The sequence below is a fragment of the Phragmites australis genome, chromosome 3 (genome assembly GCF_958298935.1).
Source record: "Phragmites australis chromosome 3, lpPhrAust1.1, whole genome shotgun sequence".
In the NCBI taxonomy this organism is placed as follows: domain Eukaryota; kingdom Viridiplantae; phylum Streptophyta; class Magnoliopsida; order Poales; family Poaceae; genus Phragmites; species Phragmites australis.
The window spans coordinates 41,492,491-41,514,696 of NC_084923.1; the positions used below are offsets into that span (position 1 = coordinate 41,492,491).

Genomic DNA, 22,206 nt, shown 5'->3' on the forward strand with positions numbered 1-22,206 from the left:
ATCCATGCAACCATACGTTTTCTGTTTATGACTGAGGCACAGCTATAACCATAAAAATGCATCCATGTAACCATAAAAGAATTAGTATCTTCTCGATTTTATGGTGATGAGTCATTGGCCGTTAAAAATTATCAATTAAAACCGTAAAAGTGTAAGAATAATATAGTATGGTGGTTACAATAACTAGATGTATTACGGTTACAATAACTAATACATCACGGTTGTGGACCGGGCTGGTGAGCAACGTGTCTGATGGAGGGGAGGTTACATATGTACAGTCGTAATGAATAAGAATTTACTTATAGGAGATGATGCGATTAATGGTAACATCCGATCGTAAAATAAGGAACAGATATATAGTTAAAATAACAATTGAATTACGGTTGCAGGTTGGGTGCCTGGTTGGTAGGCAGGGTGGTTCAGGCCTGGTCAGGGTCGGAGGGGTGGTGTGGCCGGGGTGTTGAATAACTATTTTTAGCGCAGGGAGTAGAATAGAGAATATATATATATATATAAAAGAAATTTACATCCACTTATATATTTTCATACAAAAATATATTTAGTTACCTACATAACGAATATAACCTGCATGAGTCATTATGATTATATGATACATTAACTCAAGCTTCACTCGTAACCAGACTGACAGATATACTGCATGCGATACAGTATCGATAAGATCCACTCGTCAATCTCATATCACATGATCATTACACCTATTCATACCAGCAACCAAACATCTTCACATATTCACTCCATCCACCATTACATACACTCGTACAAACAACCATACACTTTTTTCAAAAACTATCATGTTCCACAGCATACTTCCACTCAATCAGGCTACACAATGCAACCCCTCTTTTACAACTAAACACTAAGATGAACAGTTGCAAACTGATAATCTGGCGCAGATATTCGCATTTCTGCTGCAATTGTATGCGAACTAAAGACCCCCAAAAGAGTATATTTTTCTCCCCGAAGAGTATATTTTCTTTGCTATCATTCTTCTTTCAACCAAGGAGGACTACACTCAAACAAGGCATTGTTTTTATTTACATTTGGACAACTGCATACCCATGAGAAGATGCTACCCAAACAAAACTAACCGGAACATCTATCAATCACAAAAGGAAAGGAAGTACACTGATCACATACTTACAGTAGATAATTGGAACCAGCAAAATGTTCATCGGCTACCTTTTTCCCTGCTTTTGGTTAGGCATGATATACTTGTATTTTCCCCATATACGGTGAACCTTTCTGAAGTTGTGCAAACCTCAATCAGCTTAAAGTTGTGATCGAGTCCAAATGCACGACATAACAGAACCCACATGTACAAATTTGTAATGTTTAAGCTGGGTTAGCTAGTGAGGTTTAAACATCATATACAAGCATGCGCTCTTCGATTGGCACACGGCAAATTGGACACTTCTTGCACTTCTCAACACAAGACCTAACGGAAAAAACCAACAGAGATGAAGTCCATTAAGAACCAACCGAGGTAAAGTCCTTTAAGAACCAACAGATATGAAGTCTGTTTAAAATCAACATGTAATATATGATTGGAACCACTGCCCAGCTGAAACGAGCAAATAAGAAATTTGGAGTAAACAAGGGACTGAAACATACTTGCATAAAGTTCTATGACGGCAGGGAAGTAGGACCATGCATATCTCTCCCTCGTAGCAAATCCTACAAAGAATCTTCTCCTGAAACAAAGGAAAAGATGACTGTCAACACAGTAGTGATGATGGATTCGCCAACAGGTTATTATCTCTGCCCCGCATTAAAAAAGCATAACTATCGGTAGACAATAGCAGAAACTCAATTCCCATCACAAAGACAACAGTTTAATTCCTAAATTCGTATACATATAGTCAAGGTTACATTGCCTACAGTCCCTAAAATTGACAGCTTGCACCCAAGTGAATCACTTGCGTAAGTTTAGGGATCTAAATGTCAAGCCCTCACGTGATGTCTTAAGGATATATGGTGGCAATATAAATCAAATGGAAAAATGAGTATGCACAAGTCACAGCAAGAGGCAATACATTTTGAAGCCTCTCATATTCCTGTTTGGTACACTTGGTAATTTCAGATTGCTCACCCAACGCTGCCTGTAGCCTCCAAACCTGGAAGTGAAAAAATAGGAAGTTAATTTTTTTTATTGATTATATCATGTGATGAGATAAACAATTGTATTATAGAAAAAAATTTGATTATATCAAGTAACCTCTTCAGCGAGATCCTTTTTAGGCATTTTCTTAACTACCTCCGGTGGATAGCCACAAAATGTGTTGTACCTTCATCCAAAAAGCAAATAGTCAGCATAGAAAACAAACATACTCACAGGCCTTGTAAACATGAAACAGAATGAAGAATAGCAACAAAAATAGCAATGTAACAAAATTTAAATGAACAGAATGAAACGGCCAAAGTCAATTATAAGGTACCCAGTAGATTCAGTATAAAACAACCGGGCTTGCTCTTCCTTGCTGCCTTCATCGATAGACCACCAACCAAGAAGCCTGCATAACACATAAACAAGCCACACAGTTAGAAGCCTGCATAAGGGTGAATTGCTACTATATGGTTCCAGCACGGTAATAGATACATCAGCAAGAAAAATAAATACAAAATAGCTTATATTAGATATCAGATGGTACCTTGAACCACGATGAAGGAAAGCAAAGCAATCACGGACTTTCGATGAGGCTGTAAGGTAATTAGGACTAACTGGTCCATTCCGTAATAGCAGAACAACCTTCTCCACCAATCTTGCTACAGAGAAAAGGACACCAGCACCTTGCAGAATAAATAGTGGGGAGAAAAGAGCAGGTATTGGAATGTAACGAGCGCTGGGTGGTGTGCCCTGAAACAAAATTGTACAGTCACTCTAATAATCAAGAATGACTAATTGGGTATGCATGCAAAAGGGCCAGCATGTTGCAGTAATGAGAGTTTGAAGCCCACTATTGATACAGTTCAGTGAGTGGTCAAGTTGTTTTCTAATCTATTAAAACAATGTGAGTGATGGTTTCTTAAAAGAGATGAAAAAAAGAATATCAGTGTTCCTGGCAGTTTTCATCCCTGTATAGTGTATACTAGTACATTATATCAACAGCAGCCTTTGTCCCAGGCAAGTTGGGGTAGGCTAGAGATGAAATCCACAAGATCCAACTAAAAAGATGATACCTCCAATCGCATACAAAGCAAAACTTGGAAAGCCACCAGAGGTACTTTCATTATGTGACCTCCGATATCAGGGAGACCACAAAGCTTCTCTTGTTCGTGATCTTCTAGTGATGGGAGGACAAGGCCACTTTCCCAATCACGATATCTAATTGCCGCTGATGATGAGCTAGCCTCTCCATGAGTGGGAGGCTTATGAATCATGGGATTAAACCATCTTGTACAAACAAGAAATGCAAAACACTCCGCAATCCTGAACAAGCAAGGTGCTAAATTAGACTATTTGACATCTCAGAAAAAGAAAGAACGCCATTTGAGACAAGTCTCACCCATAATTTATAAATAAATCCCACCATCCCAAAGCGCCAACATCACCTGTGTTTAATAATGCACTATTACAAAACATAGTGCAATAAAAGAAAAAGGAGGCCCGAGGAAAAAAAATAAACTTCAACATTGTGCAACTTAAAATAGTTACTAGCTCAACTGACTCCTACAAGCTCACAGGGGAGGAAGGGAGATAGTTCTAAACAGAGCCTGTCCAAACTAATAAAAAAAAGGAATGCGCCACTTCCAACTCCCAAATTAATACATATGTCATTCTAGTCCACAAGAAGGAATACTGCTGACCAATTTTATGGATTACTATTAAGGAACCTTATTAAATGTTACTAGTCAAGTAAGGAAGCAAGATCCAATACTTAATGCATCCCATACTACATAGAAGAGACAGAACAATTAACTAAAACATGTCATATCCTCTTTGTTAACTCCATAGTTAAGGTACTTAAGGATCAATAAGGTGCTGCCTCAAATTTGCAGTTTCAGAGTTATTAATAGAAATAGGACATAAGACAAGGCAGCTATCATGGGACAATCACTTTTATATCATGTAGAAGTTGGAAGGCAATTTACAAAACTTACCAGATAGCTTGAGAAGTGTGAATGTTGTAGCTGCTATAAGAAACACCATTGAAATTGCAACCCAAAAATGCTGGTTACAAAAAATAAGGTAAAGTGCCATAAGATAAATGTATAATATTCTACTGTAAGTAAAAAAATGATGCATACTGCAGATGTTCTGAGCTATCATTAATAGCTCTACTCAAGATCAGAAGAGTAGGAACATATATTGTTTCTCAAAACAAGGAGTTAACAGGATTCTATACATTAATTAACTAAACATTCATATGAAACGCAAAGAAGTAAATTTCTAATTACCAAATAGAATATTAGAGTGACCCAAACATGTTTGGAGGAATACAAGTCCTGGTGAATTAGAACAAATTTTAATTTGTTTATGATAGTGAACCGATATATTTGTTCACTGTATCAGTTTTTCATTATGACGCACCAGAACTAGTTCAGCACATCTTACTCCAGAAAGTTGAAAGTTCTAAAATGATACTTTAGTAGAGTGATGCGAGACATTTCAACAGTTGGTCTAATATTGTTGCTCTGGCCTATATAAATTATATCTTCCGACATGATGTGAAAATGTTGCATCATTTGCTTTTTCGCTGTATTCAACCCTGTAGTTCATTTGTGGCACATGCATTACTCCATTCCATTACCAACGAGTATCAAATGAATGCCACTCTATTGCATGACTTCAATTTTCCTAGTTAAGTGATGCTCGTATCCTAAAGTCCTTTGTAGCATCCCCCCTTTTCATGAAATGGAAGGCAATTAAATTAAAAAATGCTTATTTTGCATAGAATAAACATTGTACTGCAATTCAAATCAATGGAAAATTGTGCCTAAGATCCGCTAGTATGAGAAACTTACAGGAAGTGTCTCCCAAATAGCTTCATCGCTCATGCTTTCTTCATCTCCTGGCATTAAAGCTCTACACATTCTGAACAATACAAAACCCATACCAAGAAACACATACATATCAATATCCATAGTAAGTATAATAAAGTTTGTCTGAAAGTAACAGACAATATATCATTTTGGTTGTGCTGCACAATCCCAACTCTGGGTATCTTTTGGCCAATGCGGTTCTTAAGTAGGACAGCTGAAGAAGATCAAAAAGATTCAAACAACAATCAATGTCCTGAATGCATGCCAACATGAAAGTGTGATCAGTGGTGCATATATCTTAATATAATCATCCATAACTTTGACATACAATACTAGAATGCAACCACCCTACTGATGTGTACTAAAGAAAGTAAGAAAATGTTACAATGCTATGGCAAGAGCAGAACAAAAGCAAGATGGGCAGAAGGATCTTGCAAATTAATTATTTTCAGAATGCTGTCAAAGGAACAATGGAAGACCAGCCCTCGATGCTAGATTCTGTGTTCAAATTTGTGCAAGCCTGACTTTTGTAATTTTGCAGCCAATGGAAGCAATATAGCCTCTTCCTTGGTACAGACTACAGAAACACAAGCAATCAATAGCTTAAAGCTTTACTTGGAACTAAAACCAAACTTCAGAGTTTAGACTGGTGAATATAGATAAAAATGATTTAATTGAAATACAAGCTACGATGTAATCTTTCGGCAAGACTAGCTTCACAATAGAGATAATTGAGGTTTTTAAATGTTGTTCAAGAATAAAGCTAGAAGCGTTAAACAACAGAAAGGGCCATCACAAATAGACAAATTACCTTCGATTCATATTATGATAAGCTGCCAGTATACTTGTATTGCTACATTAGGGGTTTGATCAGTTACTAAGATAGTTGTTAGCCCAGCAAATGCCTTCCTTAGACATAATGTGACAATCAATGGAAGTTAGCATGGTGCAAACAAATGTTGGAACTGTGGAATTTGAAAGACACTGAATTTAGATGCTTTTGACGGGTCCATTAGACAATGGAAATCAGGCCGATCATTTGACTACAACAATTCCAAGCATATCCAAAGTAAAGGACGTACTAAGATATATCATAACAGCTTTTACATGTGCAAGTTACCAAGTCAGAACAAACTTGCAATTGACATAACATGTAAGAAGGCAAACTGTTAAGGCAGTAGTAGCTCATGGCCATGGGTAGTGAATTCTCATAGTTAAATAAAAAATATATTATCACAAAATAAGAAACCCCAGGAAAGAAATGAAATAGTTAGCATTGATTACCTAAAATTGTCGATAAGGATAATTGCCTCAAAGGCCAGCAGAGGAAGGAAGACAATCTTCAGATCAACAGATGGGTGATTTCTAACTGGGTACACACAAAGAAAAGAGGTGTGTGGATCACACAATAAAAATGGAATTGATAATAACAGTGAAATGTAGCACACAGTCCAGATTAAGCAATTCCAGGAATCTCAATGTGGTTGACAAGGTTTTATTTCATCCAATGGCTTCAGACCCTACCTCTTATGCTTTCAAGATATATGCAAAGAAGCAGCTCGAATGCAACCAGCAAAGGAGCTGCAACAATCGAATGGCAAGGTGCCCACTGCATGCAAACAGATACATATTAGGTTCAGCGCGTGGTAATCGAACAATGCTAGTGTGCACATATGAAATCAAGCTGTCCAGACGAATCAGTATCTAAATCTTACATGACGGCCATGAGGCAATGAAGGGGCTGGCATTGAAAACCTTCCACGTGCAACAATAACATGAAAGAGCCAAAGCGGAATGAATATTATCCTACAAAATCAAAGTATAATAATTAACATTTCACACTAGCTTTACCACTGCGAATAAGTAATGCACAATCCGGCATACCGAATTCTAGCTAGAAGAGCTCCGAATTTCCGAAAAAAAAACATTCCAAATAGAACAATGCCTCAAATTACCGAATTTGGCATGAATTCTACAGTGATTTATCCGCAGAATAATAACAAACGTGAAACTCTGGCTGGGCATCAGCTAACTCCAAACACTGTAAAGCTGAGCATTAACTGAATACTACCATCAACTCTTCACTAGCCCACATTCAACTGACCCCCAGCCAGAACAGAGATGAAAGCAAACAGCCGAATCATACGCCAGCAGAGCAGATTGCTCCACCACAAGCAACCAACCCTCCATCGCACGCAAAGCGAGCACAGGACTCGCACAGTACCCTAAACTGCATCTGCATCGCAGGGGGAGCCACTCGCCCGCCCAATCACCACACCAACCAATAATCCGACTCCCCCAACTCGCAAAATCCAAACCAATCAGATCGAACCGAAGCGGAGCGGAGCGGGGAGGGTCCGGAAAGGGAGGCCAGTGAGGTCTAGGGTTTAGAGTACGTACCACCAGGAGTAGGTGGTGCGGCCGTCGACCCTGAGCGCGAGGAGGAGCGTGAAGCAGAAGAGCGCGACGTGCGCCGCTGCCGCCTGCGCCGTCTTCCCCACCCCGGTCCACGTGTGCCCCCGCCGCCGCTGCATCCCCCCCCCCCCCCCCCCACAACGCTCCCAGCTACTAATCAAATCTCCTATCCTCCGCTTCCTTGGGTTTGTCGCTGCGAGGAGATGGGCTCAAGCGAGGAAACAAAGGGGGACGTCTCTCTCCCTCTCCCTCTAGCCTAGCGATGGAGTCATGGAGTATGATAAGATGATTCTACTCTGCTTTCCTCTCTCGCCGTCTCTGATTGTAATCTACTATAAGTAATCTATTTGCCTGGTACTGTTCATGGTGGAGGCGGCAATGGACTGGGTTGGGTCGGATTGGGTCGCGCGTCGCCCCTCCCCTGCTCAAGTGGTTCGGGGAAGCCGACGAGCTGGATTTTTTTTCTTTCTTCCGCCTCGTTCCTGCCTCCGTTGTTGGTTTTCGCTGCGGATTCCCCTATTTTTTTAAGCGATTGGTGGCTCCACCCGTCCCGCCCCTGCTTTGGCGTCGCTTGCACGCCAAACCCTCCCCACGCCAAGCCGTCATGCACCGCGACGGGACGGGGCTCACGCAGAGCGGCGCGGGTAGGGACCGAGCCAACGTGCCCGGCCGTGGCGCGCCAAGCTACGGGGATTTGCGAGTTAAACCCATAGGTATGAATGGTTTTCTCTCTTTTTTGAATGGAAAGGGTTTATATTAACATGAAGTAACAGTACATTCCTAAATCCAGGAAATACTTCTTCTGCTCCCAACGATCTCCACCGCTCTAAATGAGCCAAGATCGTGAAGCGAACCTCTCACGTTTAGACCATCGAACAACTCTAAGCATTAGAAAATACCGCAACATTCAGTACTTCGGAATCATTATCGAAGTACATCTAAGCTACTAAACACGAATCGGTTGTTGCATCGCCGGCTCAAACACATGAAAATCAGAATTTCCACTACCACATGCAAAGAAATGTGCGGCCCGGAGCTACAATCCACTAAAGTGATGACACACAATCCCTCCGCAAAACACATACGCATACTACTTCCATACATGTGCCCATACACAAATACATCACAAATGCATACACATTACGGACCCGAACACAAACATATCTTCCACAACTACTCTAGGGAACATGAACAATGAAGGCGGCATCACCGGAGGGAGCATTCAACAGCAAAATCCGGACTTCTAGCCATATGTCTGAGGAGAGATCTCGCGTCGGGGCGATGTAGAGAGTCGGCACCAGAATGGCGGAGACCAAAACCAGACCAAAGATGGCACCAACGACGCAACCGACGCCGAGACCAATAACGGAGACCACAAAAACCAAGATGACGCCTCATGCCGCTTAGACGATAGCTTCGCGCCTTTGGGAACTTCCCGCGGTGCCACGATACACTGGTCCTAGCCACTTGTCCTGGCCGCAGCCTCAACGAGGATGAAAAAAGAGAGCATGTGATCAGAGTTGTACCCGACGTTGACAGGGAAGCTGACGAGGAGGCTGAGCACCTCCTCCTCCCGCAAAGACCGTAGCATACCTTCCGCGAGCATTTCCATCGCTGCTCCCTCTCATAATGGAGCTCAAAAACTTCTAGAACCTAAACCTACATGTGTAACTAAAGAGTAGTAGATCTATATTATGGAAGGTCCCTCACCCAAAACACGTCGTCGGCAAGCCAGAGATGACCGGGGAGGGATCGGATCCGATTGGAATCGACGGCGTCGTCTTTTTCGACTATGTCTACTGTAGCTTGGGGAAAGGAGGAGGCGCTTTCAAATGGTTTCCTATATTTGGCCATCCTACTCCACATATGTATATAATTTTATAAAAACATCTTTAGTTATTTGTGTCTATTATTCTACATATGTAAATATATGTTTTTAGCCTCGTCTTGTATCTGCTTATGTAAACAGGCCCACTGTCGTAAAATCACATTTATACGAACAACTGATCATAATATCAATTCTTATATCCGCACATGTAGACTCAGATTCGATCAATCAAACATCAATCTAACTCAGCATATCTAAACAGATAGAATTAACTAAATATTTTTCTTTTCAATAAATATAACACCACTTAATCTACATATACATCCATTCAGATTAGACTTTTACCAACAACCAATCACACTCAATATTTCACTATGGTCCCGGCTGTAGCAGCAGGAATCCCAGCGCGCTGGTGGGTGTGCACCCGTGGATAGTTTGGTGGGTTCGACGCATTCTGGGACGAGACCATGGCAACGGGCTGTCAGTAGCCGATTAATCATTCATGCGCGGGCATAGCATCACCAGGCATGCTAGTGGCAGTTATCTGAGGCGGAATTACTAGCCTGACCGCCACAATAGCGACTGTTTCCCTTTTCATCGGTGGATTGAGGTTTAGGGCTGTTTATTCTAAAAATCTAGATTCTGTATTTTATATTTTAGAAGAGATTCTAAGTTAGATCGTGAATTATATCATAATTCAGATCTGTATTATTACAATTTATTTCTAAAATTCATTTATTTATTTACATAATTTGATTGTAAAACACAACCCAAAATCTAAAATCCGAAACAAACAAACTCTTACTATCCGTTGCAGCAGTGTGATTTGCCGAAGAAGTGAAGCGAGCTTGACCGTGGTATCATTTTGGAAACTTCTGCCCTTTGTCATCAATGGCTTCTACAAATCAGTGCTAAAAGAATGTGATCGCTCACTTTTTTCTTTTTCTGTCAGGAAGGTGCTCTCGCAATCTCTAACTTTATTAATCATTGCTCCATACCTATTAGAATAGGTGATGTTTTATATCTTTTATAATGTTTAAAATACATGATGTCTTCAATTTTGATGTGACTTTAGCTCAAATTTTTCATTTTTATCTCTCCATTAAGTAACTTTATTCTTGATACATGTCTCATTTGACATGTAATTAATGATATTAAAAGAGAGTATGTAGCATCTAGGCCCTTAGATAAGATGTAAGAGTTTCAGTGATTAATGACAACCGTATCATTATGACTAACGTATGCGCTTTGAACAATATAAAAGAAAAAAAAATATAATTGACAATGATGTCTTGATACTCTTGCCCTTTAAAGAGTTTATATGGATGATCAAATGACCGGTACATGAAGGATAAAGATCTTCTAGTTCTAAGTGTCACAAGGAGATGAAGGACACTTAAAGCAGTATAGGTTCTATTTCTTTTTAATTTTTTAACCGTACTATAAAGAGGGCTTAAGAGTTGTAGCTTGACCTAGGTGAGTCTAGACATAGTTGATGCACACTTGTGACTTTCTATTGCTAGGTTGGCCATAAAAGCTTTTGGTTCAGTATCCAAGTAGTTAGAACTCAAGACGGCTTTGAATTAGATAAATTCAGCGAAAATCCAACTCATCGGATGATCCTCTATAGAAAGAGTGATCTCACCGGAGCAATTTCCTAAGAGTTCTGACTTGAAAATTTGTTGAAGACCACGCCGGATAGTCGGGCGTTCGAGTGGTGAGATCACCGGAGAAATATTCGCAGTGAAGTCTCGGATTAAGTCTACACGCCGGATGGTTCGGCGTAGAAAAGAGTATTCACCAGATGAATTTATACAGAGAGGTTGCAAACTATCATTTGGCCCGTTTCCATGCGCCGGATAATCCGGCGTAAGTCCGGATTAAACGCCGGAGCTTTAACGGCTAATGGAATAGTTAACGGCTATTTTGTCAGGGGTATTAGCACCGGATATTCCGATGTGAAGTGAGTTATTTACACCGGAACTTCCGGCGTTAAGAAAAATTCTGGGTTGTTAGGCAACAACTAATTCTTGATCCTTAGCCTATAAATACCCACTCATTTGGACCTCTCAGCATCTCTTGCAACCCTGTAGCAGCTCATACACTTGGTGTGTCATTTAGAAGTAAGAGAGAGCACTTGTGTTAATTCCAAGTTCTTAGTTGAAGATTAGGGACTTCTTTAAGTGCTTAAAGAGTAACAAGTGTGCATCTAGCTGTTGTCTAGGCTTAGTCTTTGTCAAGTGAAGCTTGAGGCTTGTTACTCTTGGTGGTTGGCAACACCTAGACGGTCTTAGTGATCGGAGGTTTTCTCGGTGAGTTCTTGGAGGACTTGTGGGAGCCCCGGGAAGAGATGATGTACTTGGTTTGATGCCCGTCAATCCGGAGATGGAGAAGGGGCAATCAAGAGTGAGCACTTGAGTTTTGGTGACTCAAGGGGAAGCTACATCCTTGGTGGATACTCCAACGAGGACTAGGGGGAAGTGCCAACTTCTCGAAACCTCGGAAAAAAAATTGGTGTTCTCTTCTCCAACTATTTACTTTCCCGCATTTTACTTTGAGTATCTTTGCTATTGCGAGTCCTTCTTTAAAATTCTCTCTCTTGGCTATCTTGCTTGTTTAGTTGCCTTGTCCTAGTTTAAATCACGTAGTCGCATTCTTTTTTTATCTAGGCTAAGGTTTTATTTGTTTAAGCGGTAGAAGTTTTAATTAGCGCACAATTCACCCCCCCTCTTGGGCCATTCGATCCTTTCAGAGTAAGATTGTCATTTTATTTTTCACCTTAATAATTATGCTCAGCTCTAAAAATTATCTATTTTAAGATGGAGTGAGTATTACCTAGTTCACTTATTAAGAAGTCTGCCTTGTTACTTGCTTATAGCTGTCACAGCTGGCGGCAGAGAATAGCGAGCGGAGCTGGTAGCGATGAGATGTCGCTGAACGCGACCGAGGAACCGTGCGCTTGAACTTGGGCAGCGTTGTGATGGCTACGCACCAGAGCAAGGCACGGAATAGAGGATTGAGTTGGATTCTAATTGCTTCATTTCATTGATTCTCATGTTACATATATATAGATAATCCTGCCAACTCTTAGCTAACTCCAACTCTAACAAATCTAACTGAATCTACTAATTACAAATCTATCTCTAACCAAATCAATCCTAATCTAACTTGCCGGTTAAGCTGCCTCCATGGTTGCCTCATCTCTTGGGCACGCCTAGTGTGCACGGCGTCGCTGGTATGTCTACCCCCACATGACATCTCTCCCTCCCTCGGAAAACAGTTCATCCTCGAGCTGGAATGTGGGATAACGTTGTCGAAACTCTGGAACACGTTCCCACGATGCCTCTGCAGCTGGTTGACCCTCCCAATGGACCAACACTTCCCAAACACCTCGGCTTAGGCGCGAACGCAGGATGATAGCAGGTGTTTGCACAACACGACCATTGTGAATTTGAGGAAGTGGTGGTGGAGCAGCTGGTGGATCACTGATGAACGGTTTTAGCAAGTTGACATGGAACACCGGATGGTGGCGTGCCTGGTGGGGCAGATCAAGGCGATAAGCCACCGTGCCAATGCGTTCCAGAATTTTGTAAGGGCCTTAGAAGCGCGGAGCTAGCTTGCTAGAGGAAGCACCGAAGATGGATGTCGTCGAGTGGTGATGCAGACGAAGCCATACCCACTGGCCAACGTCGAATGTGAGAGGTCAATGCTTGTCTTTGTAGTAGCGCTTGTGGTGCTGTTGAGTTTGATGAAAGCAATTGCGGACGTTGGAGAGGAAGGAATCTCGGTCCACCAATTGTCTGTCGAGCGTTGCCACACACATCGTGCCCCTATCGTAAGTACGAAGGGTAGGAGGATTGCAACCGTAGACGATGCAGAACAGCGTATACTACAGAGCCATGTGGAATGATGTGTTGTAACAATATTCAGCCCACGAAAGCCACTGCACCTATTATCACGGTCGATCTCCGATCATGCACCGCAAATACATCGCAATGACCCTGTTCACCGCCTCAGATTGACTGTCAATCTATGGGTGAAAAGGGGTGCTCTTCAGTAGACGGACGCCGGAGAGCTTAAATAGTTACGTCTAGAAGCGACAAGTAAAGATGGTGTCACGATCAGAGACAATGGTCGCTGGTAGACCATGAAAACGCACCACCTCTGTGAAGAATGCACGGGCCACAAACTCGGCTGTATATGGATGTGACAGGGCAAAGAAGTGAGCGTATTTTGAAAACCGATCCATGATAGTCAAAATGGCTGACTTCCCGTGTACCTTGGGCAAAGCCTTAATGAAGTCCATCGCCACATCCTCCCAAACTTGCTCCGGCACCGACAAAGGCTAAAGAACACCGGTCGGAGGCTACGTTGAGATTTTGTTTTGCTGACAAACTGAACAGGCGCACACGTAATATTCGACAGCTGATCGTGCCCCCATCTAGGAAAAATCACGACAGACATGGTGGAGCATTTTTTGAACTCCCTCATGTCCTGGTTCATGCGCAGGTGAGATGACTAGGGAAATCAGCGGAGAAGAACTAGCAAGAATAATGCGTCGGTCACGGATGATCAAGCCATCGCGCACTGACCACGATGGCCCCATGTCACCATTGTTGATCTTGATCATGAGTTCCTACAGTGCTTTGTTCTCGGCCGTTTCTCGTCGAATGTCATCCAGAAGATCGAAGGTTGGCCCGGAGATTGTTGTCACCAGGCTTATACTGGTTTCCTCGGTGCAACGAGATATGGCATCAGCCACCGTGTTCGACGTGCCAGGCTTGAACTTGACCACAAACTCGTAGCTGAATAGTTTGCTAATCCAGCGATGTTGTGGAATCATCGACAAGTGTTGGTAAAGCAAGAACTTCAGGCTATAATGATCGGTCTTGATGATGAATGGACGCCCCCAAAGATATGGTTGCCAGTGGTGCACCGCATAGACAAGGCCAATGAGTTCCCGTTCATAGGTGACCAATTTAGCATGGCGTAGCGTGATCGGCTTGCTAAAGTATCCAATGGGACCACTACATTAGTGTAAAACAACTCCAAATCCTGAGCCTGATGCATCACATTCCATGGTGAAGGAGACAATAAATCTGATAGTTGCAATACTGGTACTGTGGTCAGAGTGTCCTTCAGTTTGTCGAAGGCGAACGAGGCTACAGCAATCCAGGCAAAGCCCTCTTTATTCAGGAGTTGAGTCAAGGGCTCAACAAGGGAGCCAAAATCCCTGATGAATTTGCGGTAGTAACCCGCTAAAACGCAAAATTCGCACAGCGCATGCACAGATGCCGGACACAACCAGTCCAGCACAACCTTGATTTTAGCGTTGTCCATGGCGACTCCATCTGCTAAGACGACATGCCCAAGATAGGCCATGGATGGTGCACCGAAGGAGCATTTTGACTTCTTGAGGACAAGGTTATGCTGAGGGAGGAGGTGGAGCACCGCGCGTGTGTGACAAAGGTGATCGACCCATGAGCTACTATAGATCAAAATGTCGTCAAAAAACACCAGCACAAAGCATCGCAAAAAATGTTGGAGGATCTCATTCATCAAGGCCTGGAATGTCGTCGGTGTGTTGGTGAGGCCAAATGGCATCATGACAAACTCAAAGAGACCCTCATGAGTGCGGAACGCTGTCTTGTGGATGTCGTCGTTGAACATGCGGACCTGGTGATAGCCGAAACGCAAGTCGAGCTTGGTGAAGAAGCGTTCCCCCTTCAATTCATTGAGCTTAGCTATCACAGGAATTGGAAACTTATCCTTCATTGTCTTGTTGCTGAGAGCTCGGTAATAGACGCAAAAGTGCCATGAGTTGTCGCGCTTCTTAACGATGAGCACCGACGAAGAGACGACCGATGTGTTGTGGCGGATGATTCTGAGTAGCATGGCCCGTGCTGAGCAAACGTGTAGGACTCGAGACAACACTCAGCGCGCTAGGCCATGCCAAGTGACGTAGTGATCACTGTGCCAAAACGTCATGGTCATCTTGTCAGAATCTCAAAGAATTGGCCCGAGGGTGCGCAACCATTGCACTCCGAGGACCACATCGTGCTCACCGAGGTTGAGGGAGTAGAGGCCGACGTCGAAGGTTTCGTCATGAACGCGAACAAGTACGCAACGGCAAATGCCCACGCTCGGAACATGATCACCATTCGCCATGGTGACCCGTAGGCCTGGGTGACCGAGAGGTGTTAGCCCGGCTTTAGATAATGCAACATTAGAGATGAAATTATGTGTGGATCCCGAATCCACGAGGGCATGAAAGAGTTGTCCGCCAATGTAGACTTGGATGTGCATTGTGTCACCGGACTGGACATTGGATAGTGCATGCAGTGAGATTTTGAGCTCATCCCTGGTGTCTTCTTCATATCCGCCACCACCATAGGGGCAGTCTAGGGCGATGTGAACAATTTCTTGCACTTATGCTTTTGTGAGAACTTCTTTGTTGCAGTTGTAGCACAAATCTCTTACGCGTGGTGGTCCGCCATCTTGGCCAACGTCAGGAACTTGAAGCGGCGCGGCCTGGCGGTCACTGCGGTCGCTGGGTCCCCAGTGGCTGGTCACGGTGTTGATGGGCGTCTGCGTGGTAGTTCCGCGACGGTCTGCAGCTGAGCGCGTTGTTAGTACACTCAGGCCAAGTGCATCACGTCCTCTAGTGTCGTCGTGCGGTGAAGTTCGACGTCTGTGCGGAGGGGATCCAGGAGACCCACAGTGAAGATTTGGATCTGGTGGTGTTCGAACATGCCGTCGCAGTGACAGACTAATGTGAGGAATTTGTCTTGGTACTCCACCACCGTTCTGGTGCAACGAAGCAGGGAGAGCTCGCTAAGGTGATTGTCCTGGATGGCCAATCCGAAGCGGCGATGGACATGGGAGATAAAGTTTGGCCAAGAAGGTTCACCGTTGTCCCAGGCGAGGTGGAAGCACCACTGCTAGGCACAGTCATCCATGTGGAATGATGCCAGCCAAACTTTGCGATCCTCCAGGGTGTTCATGCCATGGAAGAATTATTCGCATCGATTGAGCCAAGGCAGTGGATCGACCGTTCTATCGTACTTTGGAAAGTCTAGTTTGTGGTAGCGCGAAGGAGGGCGGTTGTCATCTTGCGGTCCGTCGGTGTGCATGTGTTACGGCCTGTCGCCACGCTTCCCTATGCCGAGCTTCACTCCGTCATCCGTGGACTATCCGGTCTTCTCCAAGCGGGAGATAGCCACATTGTGCATGGCGATCTAGTTCTTAAGGTCGCTGACGTCACCTTTGATCGCTAGGATCTGGCCGACCATCAAGGCGAGGGACTTCAGTTGGGTTGCGATGTCGCTGGTCGTCAATCGTCTTCACAACGTCGGCCATGGGGATTGGAAGAGCTGTCTCTGATACTAAGTTGTCACGGCCGGCGGTAGAGAACACGACTGAGGAACCGTGCGCTTGAACTTGAGCGACGCCGTGATGGCTACACCTGAGAGCAAGGCACGTGATAGAGGTTTAAGTTTGATTCTAATTGCTTCCCTTTATTGATTCTCACAGTTACATATATACAGATAATCCTATCAACTCTTAGCTAACTCCAACTCTAACAAATCTAACCGAATCTACTAATTCCAAATTTATATCTAACAAAATCAATCATAATCTAACTTGCCCGTGAAACTGCCTCCTCACATGACAGTAGCATAAGTCTTTGCTGATTTATGCTGCATTGCTGCTTGAGATATGTTCGTGCACAAGGGCCGATCCATGGGCGGGCTGGCTGTTTCGTAGTAAGTGAAAGTCTCTCTAACAATTTTTCTGCAATGTATGAGGGGTCAAAAAGAAAAGAAAGAAAGAATAGGAGGAAGAGGAGAAAGATGGAGAGAGAGGTGGATGATCCGTGCCTCATCAGCATCCACCACTATTAGTAAATGGACGCACGGCGGTCTCTGATTTGCTTTGTGTCAAGGTAAGGTCCGAGTGTTGAGCCGAACCCACCCGGGCTTCTAAGTCCGGGTGACGCACGGAGGGTTCTGATTTATTTCGGATTTCTTCAGCTTCTCTGGCGTGGCACTACAGAAGGGATTACGACGTGTTCGTCGTCTACAGGATTCTCGTTGGGTCCTGGTGATCTTTGGATGGGGATGGACGCTTTCTTCAAGCTGTGTGTGGTTGTAGGGCTAACATGTGTGCGTGCGTTAGGTGTGTATGGAGTAGGTGCGTATGTGTGGAGTGAGTGCGTGCGTTCATGTTCAGATACTACAGCTGTATTTAATGGTGAAGAGTAAAAAAAAAAAGAATAGAGATATGCCATGCAGATATTTTATAGGAGCAGCGTACGAATCTAACCACGAAATTCTGGAGACAGTGACACCAATAAGCCTCTGCAATAAACTTACCTAGAAAAGCTTTCCTAATTTCCTATGTTACTTAATCAGCTGGGACACTTCGTTAGCGATAGCTTCAACCCTCCATCATAACTTATCCGTAGTGATAGGTTCGACTAAGTCACCAAGAAATCACGTAATCATGCGTGCATAATCTTAGCCAAGCCTTGAATCGGCATGTTCCAATAATATCATCTGAAGAAAGGACTCAAGACAGCCAAACACAACTCTGGCACTTTTTTTTTTTTTGAGAGGACAACTTGGGCACAATAAGAACACAAGATGGAGTCTGGAGGCCAGTGCCATTTATTCACAGAATCGACGATTGTGTCTGCATCTTTTAATGGGCCGTCAACATTGAATTTTTTATTTTTAAAATAAAAAATTACAAATATATGTGTTCATTTTGATACAATGCAGATCTAGACTTTTTTAGGCGACATGGACATGTTTGGTTTAAAAATAAAAAATACATTCCAGTGCTTTCAAAATTTAAAACACTTTAAATATAGTAATGAAAAATTCTGAAAAATATTCTGTGGTGTAGAGGATTTTGTCAGATGTTGTTTATCTAGCCCTTAAAAAAATTCAACTCAAATAATAACTTTTGCAATGAGAAATAAAAAAAGACAAATTTCAGTATCCCTAGAATTTGTCTTTTTTCTCTAATTGTACAAGCCATCCTCTATCTCATATATATTTTTTTATGACTATTTCAATAGTGTTATGATTTTTTAGAGTATTATAAAATAACTTTTTTATTCTAAACATGTCACTCATGATTCCAAATCTACAATTTATTAAAACGGACATATATATTTACAATTTTTTATGTAAAAAAATTCTCAACATTGCTAGTTGCAAATGATTTGGAGCATTACCTGAGCAAAATGCAGGCCTTGGTTTAAGCCGACAAAAATGCCTGGTTTTGAGCCTAAAGAGGCTACCTAGGCCTAGCCCATTAGAGGCATCAGTCTACTTTTCTGGCAAGGCTCAAGTCGGGCCTCGACCCGTACTGAACTTTTTGGGCTAGGATGGTCTTGTTAAGTCTAATGGGCCAACCGGGCTAGGCCTAAATCGAGCACGGACATTCTTTCATCATTGGTCATCAGTCATCGCGAGCGAGTTTTTTTTATTAAAAATTTAAATAAATAGATTCATCGTAGGAGAAATTGCAAAACTAGACGGCTGCAGCTCTCTGAGGGAGCGATTAGGCAACCTAACCTGAGGGGCGGTTAAGACCTTTTTTCCCTTAAAAATGTAATATTTTGTGTAATTCAAGAAATAAAAAGAAAGGGCTTTAAGAAAAATTGGAATTTAAATTTAGAGTAGGTTATGTAATAGTCGGAGAATAAAAAATTAGTAATTAGCACTCGCAGCATTTTACGTGAGTATAGGGTGCAAACGATGATAAACATAGTATTAAACAAAGGGTGAAAATATTACAATACATTGTAACACGCGACGACACGATGAGAAAACAAATGTGGCATGTACGGTTCGCACTAAGACCTACTTATTAGTGCGCCGATCCTAATCATAACATGCCTTAGGGAGGGAAAGTATGTCGGGTTACATTAGATACTCTCTACTGAGTGCATCTAGGATACTTTCCCTTTCGAAGGGCATCGGGACCTGCCGCCTTAGCACGGCGGGCTCTCTCCTACTTCCTTTCCCTCTCAGCCTCCCGAGCCTGAGCCACGGTACAGTCGTGCGCCACCTTCCTCATGCGCTCTTCTTCCTCCCGCTTGAGGCGAAGTTCCTCTTGCTGTTGCTCGTACTCCCGACGTGCGTATGCTTCCCTTCTCCACCTCATGTTCATGTCGACCCACTGCTTCTGTGCGTCATTTTGCTCATTATCGAGCCATTGAATAAAATCACAGAGTGGTGGAGGGGACTAAACAAATAGAACAAGATGAGCGGTTAGTAAAACAGTGTGCAAATCAGAAGAGATGAGGCTGATATCTGTTATCGTACCGGTCGATAACCAGTTGTTGCATGTTGAGGCTTGTCATACTCGTAATTGGCACACATGAAGAAGCGCGGCCCATAGGTGTATGAGATATCCTGCAACTCGCGGAGCTTACAAAGGTCACCACAGAAGCACATTGGTGGTTCGAGACCTTCAGGTATGGTAGTCCTTCAATGTTTATTTGGTGATAGAGCTGAGGAAGATATTGCACTTGAGAGATATGAGAAATGAGTGGTGCATCAACGTAAGGAGGTTCGGCTTTTTATAGTTGGGGAGGCAGGAGCATTGGATTCGCTCTTGAAGAAATGAGTGAGTGCAGGGGCGTAGCCGATGACAGGAGCATCGGATTCCATCTTGAAGAATGGGAAAATTGTGTCATTGATCATGGTCAGAGATTCCACATTTATTGGTACCCGTGTTATCATTTATTGTTTGGAAAAAGCTGGGTAGTGTTGTCACTTCTTGTTTAAAGCCTGCGCAAGGAGACATGTGTTGTCAAGTCATGGTTAAAGTTCAGTAGTGTGTTCACTTTTTCATTAAACGTGTCTGAATACAAAATGAAGTTACGACATGCTAAGTCGACCATACAGTGTAAACGTGTCTGAATACACAGGAGTGCATCACGAAGTGAATATGCATATGTAAGTTACATAAAATGTAAAATTCTACTGCTGCCTCCCTCGTTGTTGTCGCCCGTGCGCCCTATCGTGGTCTCGATGCCACTGGTTAACCCTCACGTGACCCCTGGAGTAGGTGAGGGGGTCGGGTGGACCGACGTGTCTGGTAGGTCTAGTAGCGAGCACCGGTGTCGAGGCCTCGTCCTGCATGGGCTGTGTCCGAAGGGGAGCACTGGGTACCTGGGATCGCTGGAGGACATCGTAGTCAGGTGTGCCCCCAAAGAAGTCACGAACGAGGTCGTATGCGGCGCCCGGGCCAGCCTCATCCTCCTGACTAGGGTAGGAGGACTGTGAAGGCTCTGCTGGCGTTCATGTGTACTAGCTGGAGGGGTCTACGAACAAATGATTATGTTACATACGAACAATGTGGTATTGGAAGTAGTAATAAAAATTGTATAATTGTACCTACGTGGTATGCTGGTGCAGCAGAAGAAGGCCAGGGTGTCGTGCCATAGTATGGCTCGAACGTTGCGGGTGGGGTCGGGCGTGGGGCCGCCAAAGACGGACCGGCCTCGTCACCGAAGTAACCTGAGCACAGTATTAACTTAATTTGCTGAAAGTATTAAAAACTGGGATGAAGGGTGCCGCCAGTACCTTATGGTGGACGCACAGGGCTCGATCTACGAGGCTGCATCGAGGCTTGTGTAGGTGCACCTAATGAAAGTTTAATAATCAATGCAGTAGTAAGTAAAAGATATTGTTGAATATTGTTCAAAATTAAAATTCGTACCAAGTTGCTCCGAGCCTCCATGACGTGGTAAAAGGGATCGTGTGAGTGCCGACACGGATGAACGACGGTGCACGTCTGACCGCCGAGACGACTCGGCGTGGACACCACTGGACCTGGGAGGCGCCCCTGCTACATCTGTGGTAGATCGGCAGGAGGTTAGCTTTAAGGCGCGCGCTGTCTTGTCGAAAACCCGCTTGATGAAGCTCGCAACATCCGACGCACTGAGGTGCTGCCCTTGCCGGAGGCGGTCCATGGCACCAGCTGCATCCCTATGTACATCATAAATGATATCTGCCTGCGGATACGAACAGAAGTAAACAATTACAGTATACGATTTTGTTCGTTGAGTATGGACTACTGATTTCAAAAAACAACTTACCACTAATGCAGCGTCCTCGTCCCAATGCACCGGGTATGCCTCCATTGTCGACGCGATGTGGGGCCGGACACCCTCTGGGGTGTAGGTGACACGTGTGCGTGTACGTGGAACGTACCACCGTAGGTACTCGTTGAAGTTCCGCTCTGTGTGGGGACGAGCCTCCTCCACGACATCCTGTAGCGCTTGGGCCCATGTTGCCACGTAAGGGGCCAAGCGCTCTGCACAGAGATTGCCAGCTAGCTGGCCTTTCCGTGTGTACCTGCATTTGAACCACGGTAAATGTAAGTCACAGTAAAACGAAGGTTACAAAAACTGTAATTTTGCATATGTACCTGTGGACTTGCACGGGGACGGTACTGATGTGGACGAGAGGGAATGCCTGGTGATGACCAAACTACCGTATGACGCGGTGCGATAAGTACTCTTCGACGTAGATGTCGAAGACAAGTGGCGCCTTCGTGAGCCAGTAATCCTCGTTGCGGGTACACAACGGTGACAAACCCAATCCTGCATGCCCTTGCACGGCCAAGATGTTATAAGGCTCCCATACCACGTCGTCCGGACGTAGCCTGTAGAACTGGGTACGAAAATGCTCGTAAGCGCTGCGAGGCTGCTCATGCGCCCAGTGTGGCTGCGTGACAAATATCGTTACAAATTGTTACAGTGAAAAATAACACGAAGCAAAGTGTTAATATAAAATACGTACCTAACGACGGCACCACATCGAGGCCATAGTAGGCACGTCCTCGTCCGGCTCGCCATACCATTCCTCGGGGTACGGGGAGCGGTCCACCACCGGCCTGCCTATGGCGAAACGCTCGTATGACCACAGCTGCAGAAA

General features: G+C 43.8%; 1 protein-coding gene across 1 annotated transcript; it reads right to left on the reverse strand.

The window, feature by feature from the left end:
- Positions 1–675: 675 nt before the first annotated feature.
- LOC133913127 (uncharacterized) lies at positions 676–7,928 on the reverse strand. Its single transcript, XM_062356187.1, has 14 exons — positions 7,402–7,928; positions 6,717–6,807; positions 6,526–6,610; positions 6,286–6,370; positions 4,984–5,053; positions 4,120–4,189; positions 3,525–3,570; positions 3,199–3,448; positions 2,670–2,875; positions 2,453–2,531; positions 2,237–2,302; positions 2,055–2,135; positions 1,633–1,712; positions 676–1,456 (listed from the first exon to the last, which is right to left on the reverse strand). Exons 1-14 carry the CDS (start codon positions 7,533–7,535, stop codon positions 1,378–1,380), a joined length of 1,422 nt encoding a protein of 473 aa, XP_062212171.1. The 5' UTR covers positions 7,536–7,928; the 3' UTR covers positions 676–1,377.
- Positions 7,929–22,206: the final 14,278 nt, after the last annotated feature.